General features: G+C 47.8%; 1 protein-coding gene across 3 annotated transcripts; it reads left to right on the forward strand.

The window, feature by feature from the left end:
• Positions 1 to 918: 918 nt before the first annotated feature.
• JOSD1 (Josephin domain containing 1) lies at positions 919 to 19001 on the forward strand. 3 transcript variants are annotated; one of them, XM_025398677.1, is made up of 5 exons: positions 919 to 983; positions 1335 to 2148; positions 14785 to 14913; positions 15081 to 15275; positions 16544 to 18995. In XM_025398677.1, exons 2-5 carry the CDS (start codon positions 1964 to 1966, stop codon positions 16641 to 16643), a joined length of 609 nt encoding a protein of 202 aa, XP_025254462.1. In that variant the 5' UTR covers positions 919 to 983; positions 1335 to 1963; the 3' UTR covers positions 16644 to 18995. The 3 variants fall into 3 exon arrangements, with proteins under 3 accessions (XP_025254462.1, XP_025254463.1, XP_025254461.1); XM_025398678.1 differs by having other exon boundaries at positions 982 to 1045; positions 16544 to 19001; XM_025398676.1 differs by lacking the exon at positions 919 to 983 and adding an exon at positions 1004 to 1149 and having other exon boundaries at positions 16544 to 19001.
• The last annotated feature ends 695 nt before the right edge of the window (positions 19002 to 19696 follow it).

Below are 19696 nucleotides of genomic sequence, written 5' to 3' on the forward strand. Positions count from 1 at the left end.
GTGGCCGAGACAGGAGAATCGCTTGAGCCCAGGAGGTGGAGGTTGCAGTAAGCTGAGATCGCCCTATTGCAATTCAGCCTGGGCTACAAGAATGAAACTCCGTCGCAAAAAAAAACAAACAAAAACAAACTAAATTTAAAGTGCAATTTCTTCTCGTTTTTCCAGTTTTACGAAAAACCCAAAAGGAGGGCAGCTAAGGTGGATACTGATGCCTACCACGAAGGGAAAAAAATGAAATCCACGTGGGACTGCGAGTAGTTCGCCGTTTCCCGATGACGCACACAATGCGCTTAGTATACTTCGCGCAGAGGTCTCTGCAGAGAGGAAAGCCACCGTGAGAAGAGCGGGGAGCCCCCAGGCAAAAGGGCAGTGGCTTGTGTGTAGTGAACTGAAATGCGACACCACGGAACTGCAACAGGAGTCTCCTTTCCACTTGAAATGTGACTCCCAGCGAGGCACCTACCCTTGGCGCTCCCTGGACAGTGAGGCACGGTCGGGCCCACTAACCAAGGCAATTTGCGCCCGACCGAATCAGGTGCTTCAAAATCCCCCCTGGTGAGCCGCGCTGTTAGCCACACAGAAAACAGTCAACGCAGAAGGAGCGAGAACGCTCGGCCGAGAAGCGTGGCCCAGAGAGGGGAGGGGTGCGGAAAGCCGCGGACGGCAGCCGCTGGCCTGCAGGACTCCCTCAGGCCGCCCCATCCCGCCCCGCCCCGCCAGGGACAGCGCGGAGCCGAGCGGCTGGACCCCAATCCTGCCGGCCGCCGCCGAGCTCCGCAGCCCGCTGCCCCACACCTACTGCCTCTGCCACACCCCAACCATTCAACTTCGCCCGTACACGCCCGGCGTCCCCGGCTCCCAGGCCGGTGCCGATGACGTCAGACCTACGCTAGGCGTGACGCCACGGCTGGGAGGAGCAAGGACGGCGCCAGAGGGCGTTTCCGGAGCACGCGTCGGGCGGGGGCCGGTGACGTCGGGCTCAGGTGCGCGCGCCCGCCCGCGCGGCCCAGTTGGCGGCCCGCACTCCAGGTGGCGGCCGTTGGCGGTGAGGGGACGGCTGGCGTTGAGCGGTCCCGACGGCGTTGGGGTCTGCAGCCAGTGGCGCGGCGGGAGGGCGTCTGGGCCTTCGCTCACGTGACGGGCGGGGAGGTTGGTGTAGGGGCGGCGAACCGGGTGGGTCCGGGCTCAGGAGCGCGAGGCTGACTGTCCGGCCCCACCCCTTGCGGGCCAACCCGTCGCCGCGCGGAAGGAACCTTCCCTCGGGCAGGGGCCGGCTCCGCCGTGCACTTCCCGCGCCCGCTCGCCGCTGACCGGAGTTGTCTCTTCCTCCGCAGGGCCGCGGCCAGAGGGCGAGAGTCCGCGCCTTCCGAGGGAGCCGCGCCCTGCGGGCCCCACCGTACCCAAGGGAATGGAGGGCTGCCCCCGAGGCCCCCGCGCGGCTCGCGGTCCCACGCCTGCCGGCCCGCGCTAGCTGCTCGACTCGTGCGCGTTATCCGCCACCCAGGCCTTGTCTCCCGAGTCAGTGGCGTCGTGGTTCGAAAGAAATGGAAGAAAAGGAGCGATGTGACCGATGCTGTTCGGTCCTCCTGCTTTGAGGCCTGGCATTTGCAGAGGGAAACAGCAAGAAAATCGTGGGGAGTTTTGAGGGGGGTGGGAGGGAAGGGTGGGGAAACGGAAACAAGGTCTTACATTTTATGGGGTTTTTTTTTTTTTAATTCTGCAATTTGACAGTGGTAGCAAAATGAAAGTAATCCAAAAGTTATTTTTCTATTGAGAGGAGAAAAGAGGTGGGGTTTTTTTTTTCCGTTTGATTCCAGTCTTTTCTCCCAGTGACAAAGCATAAATCATGGACACCAGAGAATAAGGTGAACCTCAGGAACCCGGAAAAGACTGAGAAGGTTACATTCTTCTGGAGGGAAGAGTAGGGTGTTTATAGCCATCTCTGGAACCTAAAACAAAAAACATGAGTTGTGTGCCATGGAAAGGAGACAAGGCCAAATCTGAATCATTGGAGCTGCCCCAGGCAGCACCCCCACAAATCTACCATGAGAAACAGCGCAGGGAGCTTTGTGCCCTCCACGCCCTCAATAACGTCTTCCAGGACAGCAATGCCTTCACCCGGGAGACGCTGCAAGAGATTTTCCAGAGGTAGGGGACCCTTCTCCTTGGCATCTTGATACTTACTGATATTTCTGGATTTCTGTGGGTGGGATAATGTCTCAGTTTCATAAACCTTTAAATCTGTAGGTATTAGCTAGATGCCATTAGCAGGTATAAGGGACACAAGACAGGAAAAGATAATCACTACTATGTATCGGGCACTTACTGTGGGCTAGGAAAGTGCTCATATTCTCGGCTGTGTTTTCTTGAGTGATCTGCTCAACAATCCCATGGAATACGTGTTAATACGTGGTGTTATTTCCATTTTACTGATGAAGGCACATTTAGTTCCGTACTTTGCTCAAGGTAACAAGACTTGGAGCTGGGGTTGAATTCTTACATCTATGCTGTTGACCACTATGCTAAATGCCTCTAAAGTTCTGCTGCCGAGGAGTTTGCAGTCTAGAAGTGGGACCCGACACATACACGTTCAGTCGCCTGTCATCAAAGGTGGAATGTGGTGACTACCACAAGCAAGAGGTATACACAATGCTCAGCTTTTCTGTGAGCCATGTGCTGGCAGTGGTGCTGTTCGTACATTGCTTTGTGTAGCCCTCCTAACAATCATTTCACTGCCTGTATTTTACTGATAGAAAGGTCAGGTAATATGTCCAAATAGCTTCTAAATAGCACAGTTATAATTTGAAGTTGACTCCAGATCACCTCTTTCTCCTTTATTCTAGATGGCCTTTCTTACCCATTTAGAACAAATGCCACCCCACGGGTTAGTAGAGGTTCAGCTTTTGGCCAAGCACGGTATAATCCCAGCACTTTGGGAGGCCAAGGAGGGCGGATCACCTGAGTTCAGGAGTTTGAGACCAGCCTGGCCAACATGGTGAAACCTCGTCTCTACTAAAAATACAAAAATTAAGTCGGGTGTGGTGGTGCACGCTTGTCCCAGCTAGTCGGGAGGCTGAGGCAGGAGAATCACGTGAACTCGGGAAGTGGAGGTTGCAGTTAGCAGAGATTGTGCCACTGCACTCCAGCCTGGGTGACAGGTCTCAGGAAAAAAAAAAAAAAAAAAAAAAAAAGCTCAGCTTTTTTCTCTTTGCTTTGATTTTCTAGAATTACTTTAAAGGTTTTGAGAGTCAGTTCTGTGGTGTCTTGATGGACATAACAGCATATCTGCAGTCCATAGCAACTCAGATGGTGATCTTGCCTGATGACCCCAACTAGAAAGGATTAGGCCCACACAGTCCTCACTGCAGAGAAGCTCAAGCGTTCTTCAAGCAGTACATATTGACAATTCCAGAAGACCTTTTTTTTACTCTCTTAGCTTGGAAATGAAATTATTGCCACATAGGGACCAGAATTACAGCTGGTAGCAACCTATTTGGGGTGATTTGTAAAACACACGTATGGACCATTTGCCCTGAAAGAGCCAGAGGCCTACTCTTAGAAGAATGTTAATCCCCAGATGCAGACAAAACTATAATGAGACTAATTATTTTCTAATGCCAGTAGTAACCAGAGTAATGCCTTACCAGGATAAATATGTTATTTGCATCATGGCCATTATCTGGCAGCAAGTAGAATTGACTCTTCAGGACCTGGGGCACTGGGAGGTAAGATCATTTGTCTCAGATCATCAGGTCATGTCACTGAAAGGAGAACCCAGTACATTGGACTGCTTCCTTTTGGCCAGCCGTTAGTATTTCTCCTACTCCTAATCAGATTTGCAAATTATTTCCTGATCTAAAACTAGGGAGAAGAAAGGACTCAGGGTGAAATACCTGAATGTGCTTAGTACTTTGTGATATGTACAGACAATCTTGCAACAACCTCACCAATAATGAACTTAGGAAACTAGGATTCATTTTAGGCGATTTGCCCAGTTTCACCCACTAGTGAATAAATTCCAGAAACAAGATTCTGTGTATCCAGTCACACTGTGGTAGAAAAGTTTTCACTTCTGTACGTTTGGCCCCTGATCTGACTATGGGAATAACGATGGGATCACTAACACGTATGAACACTTGGTGCAAAGCACCATTCTGAGTGCTTTCCTTGTGTTCACTCAGTCCTCATACTGATCTTCCAAGATGGATTCTGTTGCTGCCCATTTTTCCAGATGAGGAAATCATGGCACAGAGTTCATAGCTATTGATGGCAGGATTTGGCCCCATGCCTTGTGACTCTAGAACCCGCCCCACTAACCACTCTCCTGTTTCTCGAGTACTGGAAGGGCCTGTAGAGTGCTGTCAGTAGCTGTTCCTCCAGCTGCCGAGCTGGGCCAGTACTGACATTCTGGACTATGTTCATCAAGCGTGTGTGGATGGTAACAGGAGTTTCTCAGCTGTGTTCTCCTGAATACAAGAATGGTAAATATTTGCTAAATGCCCACATGGAACGAATATCCTATTCCTTTTGAAGCTTTGGCGAATTGTACTGCACTCCCCAATTCTAGCAGCATAATAAAAAGATCTAAAAAGTGCTGGCAGAGGCCGGGCGCGGTGGCTCAAGCCTGTAATCCCAGCACTTTGGGAGGCCGAGACGGGCGGATCACGAGGTCAGGAGATCGAGACCATCCTGGCTAACACAGTGAAACCCCGTCTCTACTAAAAAATACAAAAAACTAGCCGGGTGAGGTGGCGGGCGCCTGTAGTGCCAGCTACTCCGAAGGCTGAGGCAGGAGAATGGCGTGAACCCGGGAGACGGAGCTTGCAATGAGCTGAGATCCGGCCACTGCACTCCCGCCCGGGCGACAGAACGAGACTCCATCTCAAAAAAAAAAAAGTGCTGGCAAGCCAGCACATAAGGGCGTGTATTCTGTCCCAATTCCAGAAGTGGAATTCTGCGTAGAGTATTTTATATTGAAACAATGTGAATAGGTAGGAACAAAAAATAAAGAAGTGTGAAAGGAATCTAGAGGAAAAAGCAAAGGGAGAAGAGGTGAGGGAGAGAAGATGGAATTTTTTAAACAAACACTGACTAGCTGCCTGCGGAGTGCCAGGCACTATGAGGCACCATAGAGAAAACAAGTCGAACAGGCCTCAGCCCCTGAGAAGCACTTCTCAGCTATCCTTTAACCAAGGCTTGAGATTAGATTTCAGTGAAGTTAGAACCCTGGCATTTAGAGCAATTAAAAAGTGAAAAGTGGGCCGGGCGCGGTGGCTCAAGCCTGTAATCCCAGCACTTTGGGAGGCCGAGATGGGCGGATCACGAGGTCAGGAGATCGAGACCATCCTGGCGAACACAGTGAAACCCCGTCTCTACTAAGAAATACAAAAAATAGCCGGGCGAGATGGCGGGCGCCTGTAGTCCCAGCTACTCGGGAGGCTGAGGCCGGAGAATGGCGTGAACCCGGGAGGCGGAGCTTGCAGTGAGCAGAGATCCGGCCACTGCACTCCAGCCTGGGCTACAGAGCGAGACTCCGTCTCAAAAAAAAAAAAAAAAAAAAAGTGAAAAGTGATCGATTTGGACCTTAGCAGAAATAATTCTATGCTGTTTTAAAGTGTGGCTAGTGAATGGTAGAAATGGGAGGGAAATGTTGATAAGCACTATTTGTTGAGAGGAAGTTCATCCTAGCAGTTGAATTTTAGCCAGAAAAAAGAAGCAAAATACAAAAGCAGGGTGGAGTTTCAACAGAGTTGTGGATATGAGATGATTCATGCTTAGAAATGAATAGGAACTCAGAGCTAGGCTAATGACTCAACATGGCGGAAACAAGGACAGGGAAGAGAGGAGTCAGGTGTGTCAGAGGCTTGGTCCAGGATTTGAACATAGTGGTAACATCTGCAAAAAGAGGTCATTTGTTTAAAAAGCATCTGTTTTCAACCTGTGAAATTGGAGAAAAGATAAACTGGGCAAGTGTCATCAGTGTATATGTATACAGATGTAGATATTCAAGCTCATCATTTTATGTAAAGAATGTGGGCCAGGCACAGTGGCTCACCCCTGTAATCCCAGCACTCTGGGAGGCAGAGGCAGGCAGATCACCTGAGGGTCAGGAGTTTGAGACCAGCATGGCCAACATATAACAAAACCATGTCTCTACTAAAAAATACAAAAATCAGCTGGGCATGGTGGCGCACGCCTGTAGTCCCAGCTACTCAGGAAACTGAGGCAGGAGAATCACTTGAACCCGTAAGGTGGAGGTTGCAGTGAGCCAACATCGCACCACTGTACTCCAGCCTGGGTGACAGAGTGAGACTCCCATCTCTCAAAAAAAGTGTCTAAGGTTTGAAAAAAAAGGGTCATAGAATCAAATTATATGATTCTCAGAGGCTGAGGCCTGTTCGACTTGTTTTTTCTATGGTGCCTCATAGTGCCTGGCAGTCCGCGCAGATCAAATTATATGATGGCAGCTTTGCTAGGTTGTTTTGAAAATACTCAGGCCTGAAACATTTTCACTAGACTCATCCCAGTTTTTAAGTGATCTGATTCTTGCATCTAGCTCTGCATTCCTCTCCCAAATAGGATTTTTCCCCCCACCCGAGATGGAGTCTTGCTCTGTCTGCCCAGGCTGGAGTGCAGTGGCATGATCTCAGCTCACTGCAACTTCCACCTCCCGGGTTCAAGGAATCCTCCTACCTCAGCCTCCCGAGTAGCTGAGATTATAGACGCCCACCACCACGTCCGGCTAATTACTGTATTTTTAGTAGAGACGGGGTTTCACCATGTTGGCCAGGCTGGTCTCGAACTCCTGACCTCGTGATCCACCCACCTTGGCCTCCCAAAATGCTAGGATTGCAGGAGTGAGCCACCACGCCCAGTCTTGGATATTTAATATTAAAGTGTATCCAGGGCTGGGCTTGGTGGCTCATGCCTGTAATCGCAGTACTTTGGGAGGCTGAGTTGGGTGGATGACTTCAGCCCAGCAGTTTGAGACCAGCCTGGGCAACATAATGAGACCCTATCTCTACAAAAAAAATTTAAAAATTAGCTGGGCATGGGGGCCTGTAGTTCTGTAGTCCAGCTACTTGGGAGGCTGAGATGGGAAGATGACCTGAGCCCAGGAGGTCGAGGCTGCAGTGAGCCATGTTCGTGCCACTGCACTCCAGCCTGGGCAAAAGAGTAAGACCCTATCTCAAAAAAAAAAAAAAAATCTAGGCAAAAAGTAGCTTGGTATCAAGGGAAAAAAATCTAATGAAAGTTGGAAGGGACAAAGAGATTGGGGATATTGGTGAACGACTAGCATTTTCTACCACAGAGGGTGACTATTCCAGCCTCCCCATTACATAGTCCCTGAGCAGGTGGAAGGGGCCACATTTAAAAGTGGGTGATTATAACTGAGAAAAGTTGCTGTTAAGTATTAACCTCTAGAGACTTGAATTCTCTTGTCCAAGGGCTAGGCAAACATGTAGTAATAATAGCTAACACCTACAGATTACTAATGTGTGCCTAGCTCTTTGACCCATGCCTGATTTAGAAACATCAGGAAGTTCTGAGCCATATTTTCTGATGTCACATCTCTTCAGATCTGATAAGGAAAGAAAGAATTAGGGTGGGGAAAAGAATCTTGATGAAATGTCTTCCATTTCCTTTTTTCATTAATATCTAAATTCATCACCATAGTCAGACACAGTGGAAACCATGAGAGAGGAACAGGGACTTATCTGAGGACACAGACAGTGGGGAGACCTGGACTAGAGCCCGTCTTTTCACTTTTTTTTTCCTGAGACGGAGTCTCTCACTCTGTCTGCCAGGCTGGAGTGCAGTGGCACGATCTCGGCTCACTGCAAGCTCTGCCTCCCAGGTTCAGGCCATTCTCCTGCCTCAGCCTCCCGAGTAGCTGGGACTACAGGCGCCCACCACCATGCCTAGCTAATTTTTTGTATCTTTAGTAGAGATGGGGGTTCACCATGTTAGCCAGCATGCTCTTGATCTCTTGACCTCGTGATCCGCCTGCCTCGGTCTCCCAAAGTGCTGGGATTACAGGTATGAACCACCGCATGCGGCCCGTCTTTTCACTTTTACATCACATCTCATGGCTCTAACTTCTGACTGTGATGACAGAAGTGAGAGGCTCACTTTGTAGCCCAGAATTTCTTTTTTGTTTGTTTGTTTGTATTTTAACTTTTATTTAAATTTAATTAAATCTAAATAACACGCAGAAATTGGCTACCATATTGGACAGCACAGCTCTGAAGAGTTCAGTGGGAAGCGTTTTTGTTTATCTGTGAAATAAATCTGCCTCACCTACCTCACAGAGGTGTCTGGAACAAACAAGGTGATGAATGTGAAAGGACTTTACTCACAAAAGGGATCTGAAAAGACAGCACTGTGAACTGAGTGGGCTTATTCATACAACTCTTTATATATATACATTTTTTTTCTTTTTTTTTAATTTTTGAGTTGGGGGTCTCACCTTCACCCAGGCTGCAGTGCAGTGGTGCGATCTTAGCTCACTGAAACCTCTACCTCCCAGGCTTAAGCAGTCCTCCCACTTCAGCCTCCCAAGTAGCTGGAACCACAGGCATGTGCCACCATGCCCAGCTAATTATTTTATGTGTTTTACTTTTGGTAGAGATGGGTTTTGCCATGTTGCCAGGCTGGTCTCGAACTCCTGAGCTCAAGTGATCCGCCTGCCTTGGCCTCCCAAAGTGCTAGGATTATAGGCGTGAGCCACTGCACCTAGCCTGTTAATATTTCTGTTAAATGGTGCTTGCCAGGCTGTTTTGATCTGTTTACATTTTTGTGTCTCTGATTTGACCCTGAGCCCTTTGAGGGTAAGAACCAGTAGGACTGTTTCACGGTTGTACCCCCACAGCCAGTGGCTGGCATGTAGCTTGGTGCTCATGTTCAAGTGAATGAAATGTCTGCAGTCCAGAAGGGACTCCTGGCAGCAGGATCCGAGGTTTGTGGTGAAAGCTGGGTGGGCAAAGAGAAAGGGGCCGAGGGGAGGAGGCAGGTCAATACAGTGGTGAGACAGAGTGAGGGCTTCTGCTCCCCCACTCAACATTTGAGACCCATCCAGAGAGAGCAGGGAGCCAACTCCTGAAGCCAGAAATACTTTCACACAACAAAGTATGAGGCTTGTGGGAGATTAATTGAGAAAGGCTGGTCAGAGGAGAAATGATCTACTCAGCACATTCTGCTCATTGAGGAAGGCCAAATTGATCTTAAAATTTCTGCCTAGCCAGGGTTCTGGGGGTGGGTGCTGTGGTTTCCTTTGATTTGATTGATGGTGGCGGGGTTGAAGGTGATTCCTCAGGCTCTCTACCCTTCCAAGCCTTCCTCTGCTCTTCTGGCGAGTGGAAGAGGGATTCTAGAAACTCTCCAACAGAACATTTGAGGAGGTCACTGTCTAGATTATTGTTTTCTCCACTCATGAATGACCAGGAATCACTGTGGGGGCTGGGTGTCCTATTTTGCATGAATTTAAAAGAAACTTTATTGCTGAAGACTCTCGGCTTCTGTCCCAAACTGAGTCACAAGAACTTGATTTATTTTTACTCCGCACTCCTCTGATTGCTTTCTGAGGGTCCTTCCGCTAGAAAGAAATTACACTGTTGGAAAATCAGAGAGGAAACTTCGCAGTTCCAGCCTGAAAACAAAAGCAGGTGTGCAGGCATCTCTTCAGCCCTCTCTCTCCCAGCGGAGGGACACTGGGTCAGCTCATGCAAGAGTCTGCAGAGCTGTAGCCCAGAATTTCTATGGAAATCATTAAGACAGTCCTGAACAGGAGTTTGCCAAGGAGTCTCAAGAATACTTTCCACTGGAATCATCAGGATCCCATGGAACTCAGTGGGACTGGTGTGTTGAAATATCCAGAGCACTGTCCAGTATTGTTTAGGGTAGAGGCGAATCCTAGCCCTGCCACTCACCAGCTATGCCTGACTATGCAAGTCACCATAACCTTTGCACCTCAGCTTCCATGTTTATGGTATCAAGATGGCTGGAAGTGATAAAGCCCGTAAAAGCAGTTAACACAGTGGCCACTTGATTACTGTTAAAAGTACAAGCAAGTGCTGGTATGGTGAATACACTGGGTGGGCCCCACTTATTCAAATGACCATTCCTCTAGAATGAGATGGAAGCTACTCTCAACATTTCCTGTATTCAGATTGCCCAACATGTGTTGAGTTGCCAGTGCCTAGCTGTGAGGGATATAAAGAACTATCTAGAAATTTAGTGTTTGATTGAACATATATAAAATAACTGAATTCTCCAACAGTTCTGTAAAATAGTAATTATTTCCATTTTTACAGGCAAAGTAACAGGCATGGAGATTAAATCTCACAGTTAGTGTTGATGGTGCTTGGATATGAACACAGATATGTATGGTCCTCACTCTCCCTCCTTTTTCACAGAGGATCCAGGAAAGATCCTATGGAAGAGATAGGGTGTGAAGAAGCTGTAGGATTTGGCTTGGAACAGGAAATAGGATAAAAGAATAGAGGCTGCTGGCACAGTGGCTCAAGAGGGAGGCTGAGACAGGAGGATCAGTTGAGCCCAGGAGTTTGGGGCTACAGTGAGCTACAGTCACACCACTGTACTCCAGCCTAGGTGACAGAGGAAGAAAAAATAGAATAAAGGCCATATGATCATGGTGCCTAAAGTGCACCAAGCCCAATGAGAGGGATATAGCTGGCCAAGTGGGGCCAGGAGGTATAGAACTGGCCAGCCAGGTAGTTGGTACCATTGTCAGTTCCTGTGTATACAAGGGGAAGTGAATTGATGCCTTGGTGAATTTGGCAGGAACATAGAGGCTGAATTGGTGGAAGGAACACTTGGAAGCAAGGTGATCAATTTAGAAATCTGTTTCAAAAGTCAAGGTGTGAGGTGAGGAGCCTCTGGTTAGGAGAGAGATGGAGTGGTAATAGGAACGGATTTGAATCCAAGACAGAAGATGAAGGACAGGGAAGAAAGATCATTGGAACCCTGGTTCTATAAGTTATACCTCAAAACAAGTGTGTGGTAAATTTGTTTGGAAACTAAAACATATTTTATAACCCCTTGCCTTGAGACTGAAGGTGAAGATTAGCATGTTAGGGACTCCAAGAATTCTTTAGGAAACCCATTTACCTACTTGGTTCATTCAGCTGTTACTGTATTGGCTGCCTTCTGGAGTCCTCTGTTAATGAACATGGAAATGGCATCTCCAGGAGCACTCTTGGGAAGCGCTGCTCTAAGGTTTGAGCCTGGTAGGGAGTTTGATGGTGAACGAGGTAGAAGACTCAGCATTTTGTTGGAGCCGTCATTCATGTACTGGTCAGAGACTTCACTGAAAGGAACAAGAAGCTATTAGAAGCTTGGGAAAGGGAAAAGAACCAATTATATCTGGGACTAGCCCTTCTTTCATATGTGTTCTCTTTTTTTTTTTTTTTTTAAAGACAGAGTTTTGCTCTTGTTGCCCAGGCTGGAGTGCTATGGCACAATCTTGGCTCACTGCAACCTCTGCCTCCCAGGTTCAAGCGATTTCTCCTGCCTCAGCCTCCCAAGTAACTGAGATTACAGCCACCCACCACCACACCTGGCTAATTTTTTTGTATTTTTAGTAGAGACAGGGTTTCACCATGTTGGCCAGGCTGGTCTCAAACTCCTGGCCTCAAGTGATCCTCCCACCTCAGCCTCCCAAAGTGCTGGGATGACAGGCGTGGGCCACTGCACCTGGCAATGTGTTCTCATTTAATCCAAATGTGCAAGAACCCATGGAGAGCCTTTGTCTTTTTAAGCTATGTTTCAGCCCCAGGCCTCAGGGACATAGCTGGCCTCTCCTCTTTTCAAGCCCCCACCCCCTGCCACTCTGATTCTTGGGTCCTTGCTGTAAGATAGCAAAGCGTAACTTTGGGTTCAAATGAATCCAGGGTTGGATCCTAGTTCTGTCACTTGTAAGTGCTCATGGGCAGGTCAGTTAAAACCACCAAACCTCACTTTTATGGACCTATACAATAGAAATAATTCACATCCTCATAGGTTTATGAAGATGTGAAGATTAAATGAAATGCAAATTAAAGTACCTTATCATAGTGCTTGGCACAGAGGTTTTTCAATAAGTGGTAGTTATTATTACAGGTAAGATAAAGTTTGGTTGCAGATTTCTTTGCTAGCCCTGGAGATGAGCATATAAGCCCTTTTAAGAGTCAGTTACTAATGTTTACAGGGAAAGAGAAGGATAACAAAAATAAACACTGAACATTTCAGCAAACATTCCTTGAGCACCTGTCTTGTGCCAGGCACTCTTTAGGCCCTAGCAATGTAGCTTTCAGATAGTCAAGGCCCCTGCTGTCAGTCTAGTGTAGAAAAACAGACCAATGAGAAACCCATCTGGTAGTGACAGGGCTATAATTAAATCAAAAGGTTGATGTGAGGTGGTGACTGGGAGAAACTTATGGTTGGGTGGTCAAGAAAAGGCCTCTCCGGAGGTTACAGTGAGCTGAGATGGCTCCATTGCACTCCAGCCTGGGCAACAGAGCCAGACTCTGTCTCAAAAAAAGAAAAAGAAAAGAAAAGGCCTCTCTATGGCAGTAACATTTGACACCCAAACAATAAGGAACTACAGAAAGAACATTCCAGACAGCGGGAACAGTGAGTGAGTGCATGAGTGCACAGTGAGAAAAAGAGCTTTGTTTTTAGAGAACAGTAAGAAGGTCAGTGTAATAAAAGGTAAGAGATGAGATCTGCAGGACCTTGAGGGCCTTGCAGGCCAAAGGAAGTAGTTTAGAGTGTATTTAAGTGCTTTAGGTGCCATTGGAAGGTTTTAAGCAGTGGCAGCAGTATGTTTGTTGTTTTTAATTTTGGGTTTTTTTTTTTTTTTTTTTTTTTTTGAGACAGGGTCTTACTCTGTCACCCAGGCTGGAGTGCAGTCGTGGCTCCCCACAGCCTTAACTTCCCTGGCTCAGGTGATCTTCCCACCTCAGCCTTCCAAGAAACTGGGACCACAGGTACATCCCACCATGCCCACCTAATTTTCGTATTTTTTTGCAGAGACAGTGTTTTGCCATGTTGCCCAGGCTGGTCTCTAACTCCCAGGCTCAAGCGATCCTCCCACCTTGGCCTTCCAAAGTGCTGGGATTGCAGGCGTGAGCCACCACCCCCAGCCAGGAGCATGGGTTTTTTTTGGTTTTGTTTTTGTTTTTGAGACGGAGTCTCACTCTGTCACCCAGGCTGGATGCAATGGTGCAATCTCGGCTCACTGCAGCCTCTGCCTCCCATGTTCAAGCAGTTCGCTGCCTCAGTCTCCTGAGTAGTTGGAACTACAGGCGTGCACCACCACACGTGGCTAATTTTTGTATTTTTAGTAGAGATGGAGTTTCACCACGTTACCCAGGCTGGTCTTGAACTCCTGACCTCAAGTGATCTGCCCACCTCACCCTCCCAGAGTGCTGGAATTACAGGCATGAGCCACCGCGCCTGGCCAGGAGTATGTTTTATATTTGAAAAATACCAGTATTGCTGGGTACAGTGACTCACGCCTATAATCTCAGCACTTTGAGAGGCTGAGGCGGGTGGATCACAAGGTCAGGAGTTTGAGACCAGCCTGGCCAACACAGTGAAACCCCGTCTCAACTAAAAATACAAAAATTAGCTGGGCATGGTGGCGGGCGCCTGTAATCCCAGCTACTTGGGAAGCTGAGGCAGGAGAATCGCTTGAACCCAGGAGACGGAGGTTGCAGTGAGCTGAGATCGCACCATTGCACTCCAGCCTGAGCGACAGAGCAAGACTCTGACTCAAAAAAAAAAGAAAGAAAAAAAATACCAGTATTTTTGCTGTGCACAGAAAAATTTAAAAAACACTTTACAAGATTTCTTAAGTTTTTTAGAATTGACATCCTTGGCCTAATGTCTTGATTCTTTTCTGGAGATGGCATGTAGTAGCCTCTTGAAGATGCACTTTATGTCCTGAGGAACTCACCACACTTCCTTTTCTCCCCTTCACACAAAGCCCAAAGGTATTCCCCTTGAACCCTTCCTTCAAAATGGCCTTTCCTCAGCTCCTGGCCTGACAAGTTTATGAAAGCAAAATAATAGGATTAGAAATGCCTTCAACTTGGACCTTGTCTTGAAATACAGACTGGCTAAAGCACCCTGGAAGTGAATGACTTCAAGCTGGGTGGGCAAACCAGTGCTGCAGCCGAGTTTTGTTTGCTGGGCACAACTTTTTTTTCAGTTCATTTATTGGGTATTTTAAGAAAAATTTATTCAAGTACCACACACACGCGCACACACACACACACACACACACAATGCCTTTAGGTGGGTCATGCATTCCAGTTTCACATAGGCCTCACTGCTTTTTATTGCCTTATGTCCAACCCCAGTTTATACATTTGTGTCACCTGTCTAGGCTCTTGTATGCCTTTCAGTATTTAATGATTAATGATTTCCAAGTGTACATGCCTTAAATAGAAAGCAGGAGTGACAACAGTTACTATCCATGCAAATGAAAATATTGAATCCTATTTTCCAGTGTTGAAAAAAAAGGCTTACATGAGGCAGGAAGATCAGTATCAGGAGGAAGACTGCAGAAAGGCTGTGGGAGGCTGGGATTTCATAAGTGAGGCTCCTTCGTGGAACAGTTACAAAATACTTAGGTAGAAGCCGGGGAAATTTGACTTGAATGTGGGGAAACTAACTTTCAGGAGCAGTGATGTAAAGTGCTCTCCACCCCCGGTAGTGCAGGGTCAGGAGGGGTTAGCCAGCCCAGCAAGTCTCAGCCTCCTCTTTTCACATTGGTAGGTTGTCTCCAAACACCATGGTGACACCTCACAAGAAGAGCATGCTGGGAAATGGCAACTACGATGTGAATGTCATTATGGCAGCACTTCAGACCAAAGGCTATGAAGCTGTTTGGTGGGACAAGCGCAGGTAATCTGAATCAGGCTTGACTTGATGGAGAACAGCACGGTTGTGGTATAAGCTTTTAAGTACTTGGGCTCATGGCATGAGTGGGGAGGTAGCCATTTGTGGTATTACAGCCAGGGAACCTTGGGAAGTGTGCTGCCTCAGATTCTGCCACCATTTCTCCCCTGCAGGGATGTCGGTGTCATTGCCCTCACTAATGTCATGGGCTTCATCATGAATCTGCCCTCCAGCCTATGCTGGGGTCCACTGAAACTGCCCCTCAAAAGGCAGCACTGGATCTGTGTCCGAGAGGTGGGAGGGGCCTACTACAACCTCGACTCCAAACTCAAGATGCCCGAGTGGATTGGAGGCGAGAGCGAGCTCAGGTAATCAGCACCTGTTGTGACTAAGGCGCTAGGCTGCTTCATTTCTTTATTTTTATTTTATTTTTTTTTTGAGATGGAGACTTGCTCTGTCGCCCAGGCTGGAGTGCAGTGGCTGGATCTCAGCTCACTGCAAGCTCCGCCTCCTGGGTTTACGCCATTCTCCTGCCTCAGCCTCCCTAGTAGCTGGGACTACAGGCGCCCACCACCTCGCCCGGCTAGTTTTTTGTATTTTTAGTAGAGACGGGGTTTCACCGTGTTAGCCAGGATGGTCTCCATCTCCTGACCTCGTGATCCGCCCGTCTCGGCCTCCCAAAGTGCTGGGATTACAGGCTTGAGCCACCGCGCCCGGCCGGCTGCTTCATTTCTTATGTTGGGGACACTGAGCTCATCTCTGGTTATTTGACAAAGGAAATGAAATTCCTGTGCCCTTGGATTCTCTCCCTGCCTTACTTAGAATCATAGAATCATAGTGTCTTGGACCTGACCCTAATCTTCAATGACCCACCAGTACTTTTAAGTCCTTTTGGTAGGGAAGATGCACAGCCTGAGATACCAACCTTCTGGTCTGGTGGGGCTGGCATTGTAATGTTCTCTCCATTTAAGACAACTGAGACAGTAGTTGCCAGTTCATAGAAAGGAAGACGGACATTCAGGCCAAGGAGGACTGAATTTCCCTAGGACCAAAGAACATTTATAAAAATCCTTTAGAGGTGGTGGCTCACGCCTGTAATCCCAGCACTTTGGGAGGCCAAGGTGGGTGGATCACGTGAGGTCAGGAGTTCGAGACCAGTCTTGCCAACATGGTAAAACTCCGTCTCTACTAAAAATACAAAAATTAGCCAGGCGTGGTGGCGGGCGCCTATAATCCCAGCTGGTCAGGAGGCTGAGGCAGGAGAATCGCTTAAACCCAGAAGGCAGATATTGCAGTGAGCCAAGATCATGCCATTGTACTGCAGCCCAGGCAACAAGAGCAAAACTCCCTCTCCAGACAAACCAACCAAAAAAAGTCCTTTATAATACTTTGGGTACTGTTATTCACAGATCCAGCTACTGTTGGCAGTAACTATAAGGATGAGCAAAAATTCAGGTTGGAATTTTAAGTGGAAAGATTGGAGGGCAACCAAACGTGGACGCCTCCAAAACCAGATGACTACAGGAATGTGTTTTGGGTCGCCATGGGTATAGTGAGGTTTCAGGTGACTTTGTGGTCCTGAGACTGGAATTTGCAACTTAACAGTATTTCATTTTTTCTGTCTCTTTTTCCATAGGAAGTTTCTAAAACATCATTTGCGAGGAAAGAACTGTGAACTCCTGCTGGTGGTACCAGAAGAGGTAGAGGCTCATCAGAGTTGGAGGACTGACGTGTAGCAGTTCTCCCCAACCTCCCTCTCGCCTCAGCCCCCTCAGTCCTCTGTGATGTGCTGTGGCCTCTACAGTGGGTCTGCCCTTCCCACTTCCCCAAACATCTCATCGGGTTTTTCCCCTTCAGATCTGACAGTGCGATAGGACAGACGTGTGGACTGTTGTAAGAACTACCCCGTGTTTTGTTCCTGGGCAAGGAAGGTAGGAGCTCTGTGCACTCAAGGCCAGCGGTCACAAACCCTTGTTTTATTTAAGAGAGGAGAAAGTGGAGCAGGGAGGGAATCCTAGCTTATTTTCCCTTTTCTATGAGGACTTGACATAGGTTCTGCTGAGTTGTCACTGCTGCTCCACACTCACCTAGAGATGCTGTCTCCACTTTCCGTCCTGTCTGGGTCTGAAAACAGTGGGTCTGAAGATAGTGCACACAAAGCCCATGTGACTGGTTTGAAGGACCCAGAGCATAAAGGTCTCTCAGGAAACCATGTCCAGAACCCTAGCAGCGGTACAGTGAGCTGTCTCCAACCCTTATCCCCGGGTTTAAGGGTGGTTTATGGCCACACATGGAGGATTTTTGTTGTTGTTGTTTGAGATTGAGTTTCACTCTTGTTGCCCAGGCTGGAGTGCAGTGGCATGATCTCGGCTCACTGCAACCTCCACCTCCTGGTTCAAGCAATTTTCCTGCCTCAGCTTTCCGAGTAGCTGGGATTACAGGTGCCTGCCACCGCGCCCGGCTAATTTTGTATTTTTAGTAGAGACAGGGTTTCTCCATGTTGGTCAGGCTGGTCTCGAACTCCCGACCTCAGGTGATCTGCCCGCCTTGGCCTCCCAAAGTGCTGGGATTACAGGCATGAGCCACTGCACCCGGCAGAGTTTTATAATGAAAAATTAATTAATATTCCATGCTAATATTCCAGTATGAAGTAAGATACTGAACAGGATGTGGCTAAAGCCAAACTGGGACAGCCATGGGGTGGCTTGGTTTCTTCACTCCAGCGTTGTCCCTACCATTTCGCAACATTGATTTAGGAGGCTCTGGGACAAAAGAGAAGCCAAAGAGCAGTTTTCCCAGTTTACTTACTCTGGCAAAATCAGAAAAAAAAAGTCTGCCTTTGACATCAAATTCCACTAATTTGGGGCAGAGTTGGGTGAGGAAAGTATTGTGAAGATAAGCTGCTTGGAATAGGGACAGCCAGAATTCAGTAGATGCTCTAGGCTCAGAGGTTGCCACTATAGTGCCAAGCTCCGGTTGGGTGGTTCTGTACTGTATGGATGGAATAGGACCTGGGCTGGTCATCTTTATGTCGTTTCCTTTATGTATCAATGGAAGTTCAACCTGCCCCTACCTCTTGAAATAGTTGTAGGCCACTTTTCTCTTGTAACTTTGGAAAACAGAGGAGAAATAAGTATACCACACGTGTGTCTCCAGAGTGGATGTGGTTGCCTCAAGGCAGGTGGGCAGGCAGGGGTGACCCGCTGGCCCTCACATCAATGATCTCAGTGGGTCTGAGAGCTGCCCCACTGGCCAGACTTCTCTCCAGCAGCAAAGCCAGCCTGGGGCTTGCATGTTGATCCTGAGCAAGCTTAACGGGGTGAAGCTGAGGCTTTCTCCCCCTGTGACTGGAGTGCATGTTGACACCAGCACTTTTTCTGCACATGTATCTTCAATCCAACAAGGCCATTTTTTTTATGCTGAGTAACAGGCCACCAAGCGGCTACTGCATTATGTCTTCTCAGCAACCGGCCGCAGTCTCTTCTGCTCCATTTTCTACACCAGACCTGCTTGGCACCACAGGGAGCTCTTTCCCCGCCCTGTACAATGACATTCCAACCACCACCAGCCAGACGTTACAGCCAACCTTGCTGATTGTCACAAGCAGGACCTTGGGGCCACTGGCACTGTCAGAAATAGTAAGCCATTTCTTGGGAAGAGGAGGAAACTCCTCTCCACAAATCTGCTTGGGCCTGTGCAAATGGCACTTCAAAGAGTCCCCATGCACTTGGAGTCCATGAGCCAATGGGATATGCAAAGACGCTTAAACATTTCAGGGCTGGTTTCTCTGTTCATATCCAATCCTGGTGCTTAGGAACAGGGACCCATGCTGATGCCCAAGGGCAAAAAGCCCCACTTCCTTTAAGGAAGTGAACAGGCCTGACCCTGATGCCCAGTAACGGGCAACCCTAGGCTTTTTGTTTTTCTTGCTTTTATTCTTTTTTGTTGTTGGCCTTGTGCTGGGTTTGTTTACAAAAGATGTATTTTGTTTAACCAGATATTAAAAATGGAAAACTCCGTGTATGTCTCCTTGTCTGCCTGAGTTCTATAATTGTGTAAAGAAAAATAAACTTAAGTATGATGCTGTTTTAAAAGGAATTCATTGCCAGCGTAAGTCATCTTTTAGAGACATCATGCTTTGATTAAGTCTTTCACCTGAGAAATCCAGAAAAAATACTCACTGAAAAGGGATTTGGTTCAAAAGATGTCCCCAAGACATTTTTCAGTACAACTAATTTTGACAGTTTGAATAATCCATGTAAGTACAAGTTTGTACCACACTGGTGACTAGTGTTTTTCCCTAGTTCACAAGTGAAAGATCATGCATCTGCCCAGCGGGCCTAGGCCCAGCCTCACTATCCTGAGGACACAGCAGCAGTGTTCTGTAGTTGGACTGCCTGGATTTGAATCCAGGTCTAGCACTTAACTCTGTGGCCTTGAGCAATTACCTTTCTGTGGTTGTTTCCACTTCCGTAAAATGGGAACAATACCACCGAAATTGTAGCGTTGGTTTATCTAATAAATAATTCACATAAAAGGTTTACTCTGGCCGGGTGTGGTAGGTAACGCCTGTAATCCCAGCACTTTGAGAGGTCGGAGGGGGGTGGATGGCTAGAACTCAGGAGTTCAAGACCAGCTGGGGCAACATGGCAAAACCCTGACTACCAAAAATACAAGAAACTAGCTGGGCATGGTGGGCGTGTACCTGTAGTCCTAGCTACCCAGGAGGCCAAGTTGGGAGGATCACCTGACTCTGGGAGGTAGAGGTTGCAGTGAACCCAAAGGACAC

The sequence above is a fragment of the Theropithecus gelada genome, chromosome 10, assembly GCF_003255815.1.
Source record: "Theropithecus gelada isolate Dixy chromosome 10, Tgel_1.0, whole genome shotgun sequence".
NCBI classification, from domain to species: Eukaryota; Metazoa; Chordata; class Mammalia; order Primates; family Cercopithecidae; genus Theropithecus; species Theropithecus gelada.

Bases quoted from the DNA above. Each gene is read 5' to 3' on its own strand.
- JOSD1 (XM_025398677.1), top strand. From the start codon at position 1,964: ATGAGTTGTGTGCCATGGAAAGGAGACAAGGCCAAATCTGAATCATTG. The intron at 14,914-15,080 runs GTAATCTGAATC...TCTCCCCTGCAG, and splicing joins GTTTGGTGGGACAAGCGCAG to GGATGTCGGTGTCATTGCCC. The intron at 15,276-16,543 runs GTAATCAGCACC...CTTTTTCCATAG, and splicing joins GGAGGCGAGAGCGAGCTCAG to GAAGTTTCTAAAACATCATT.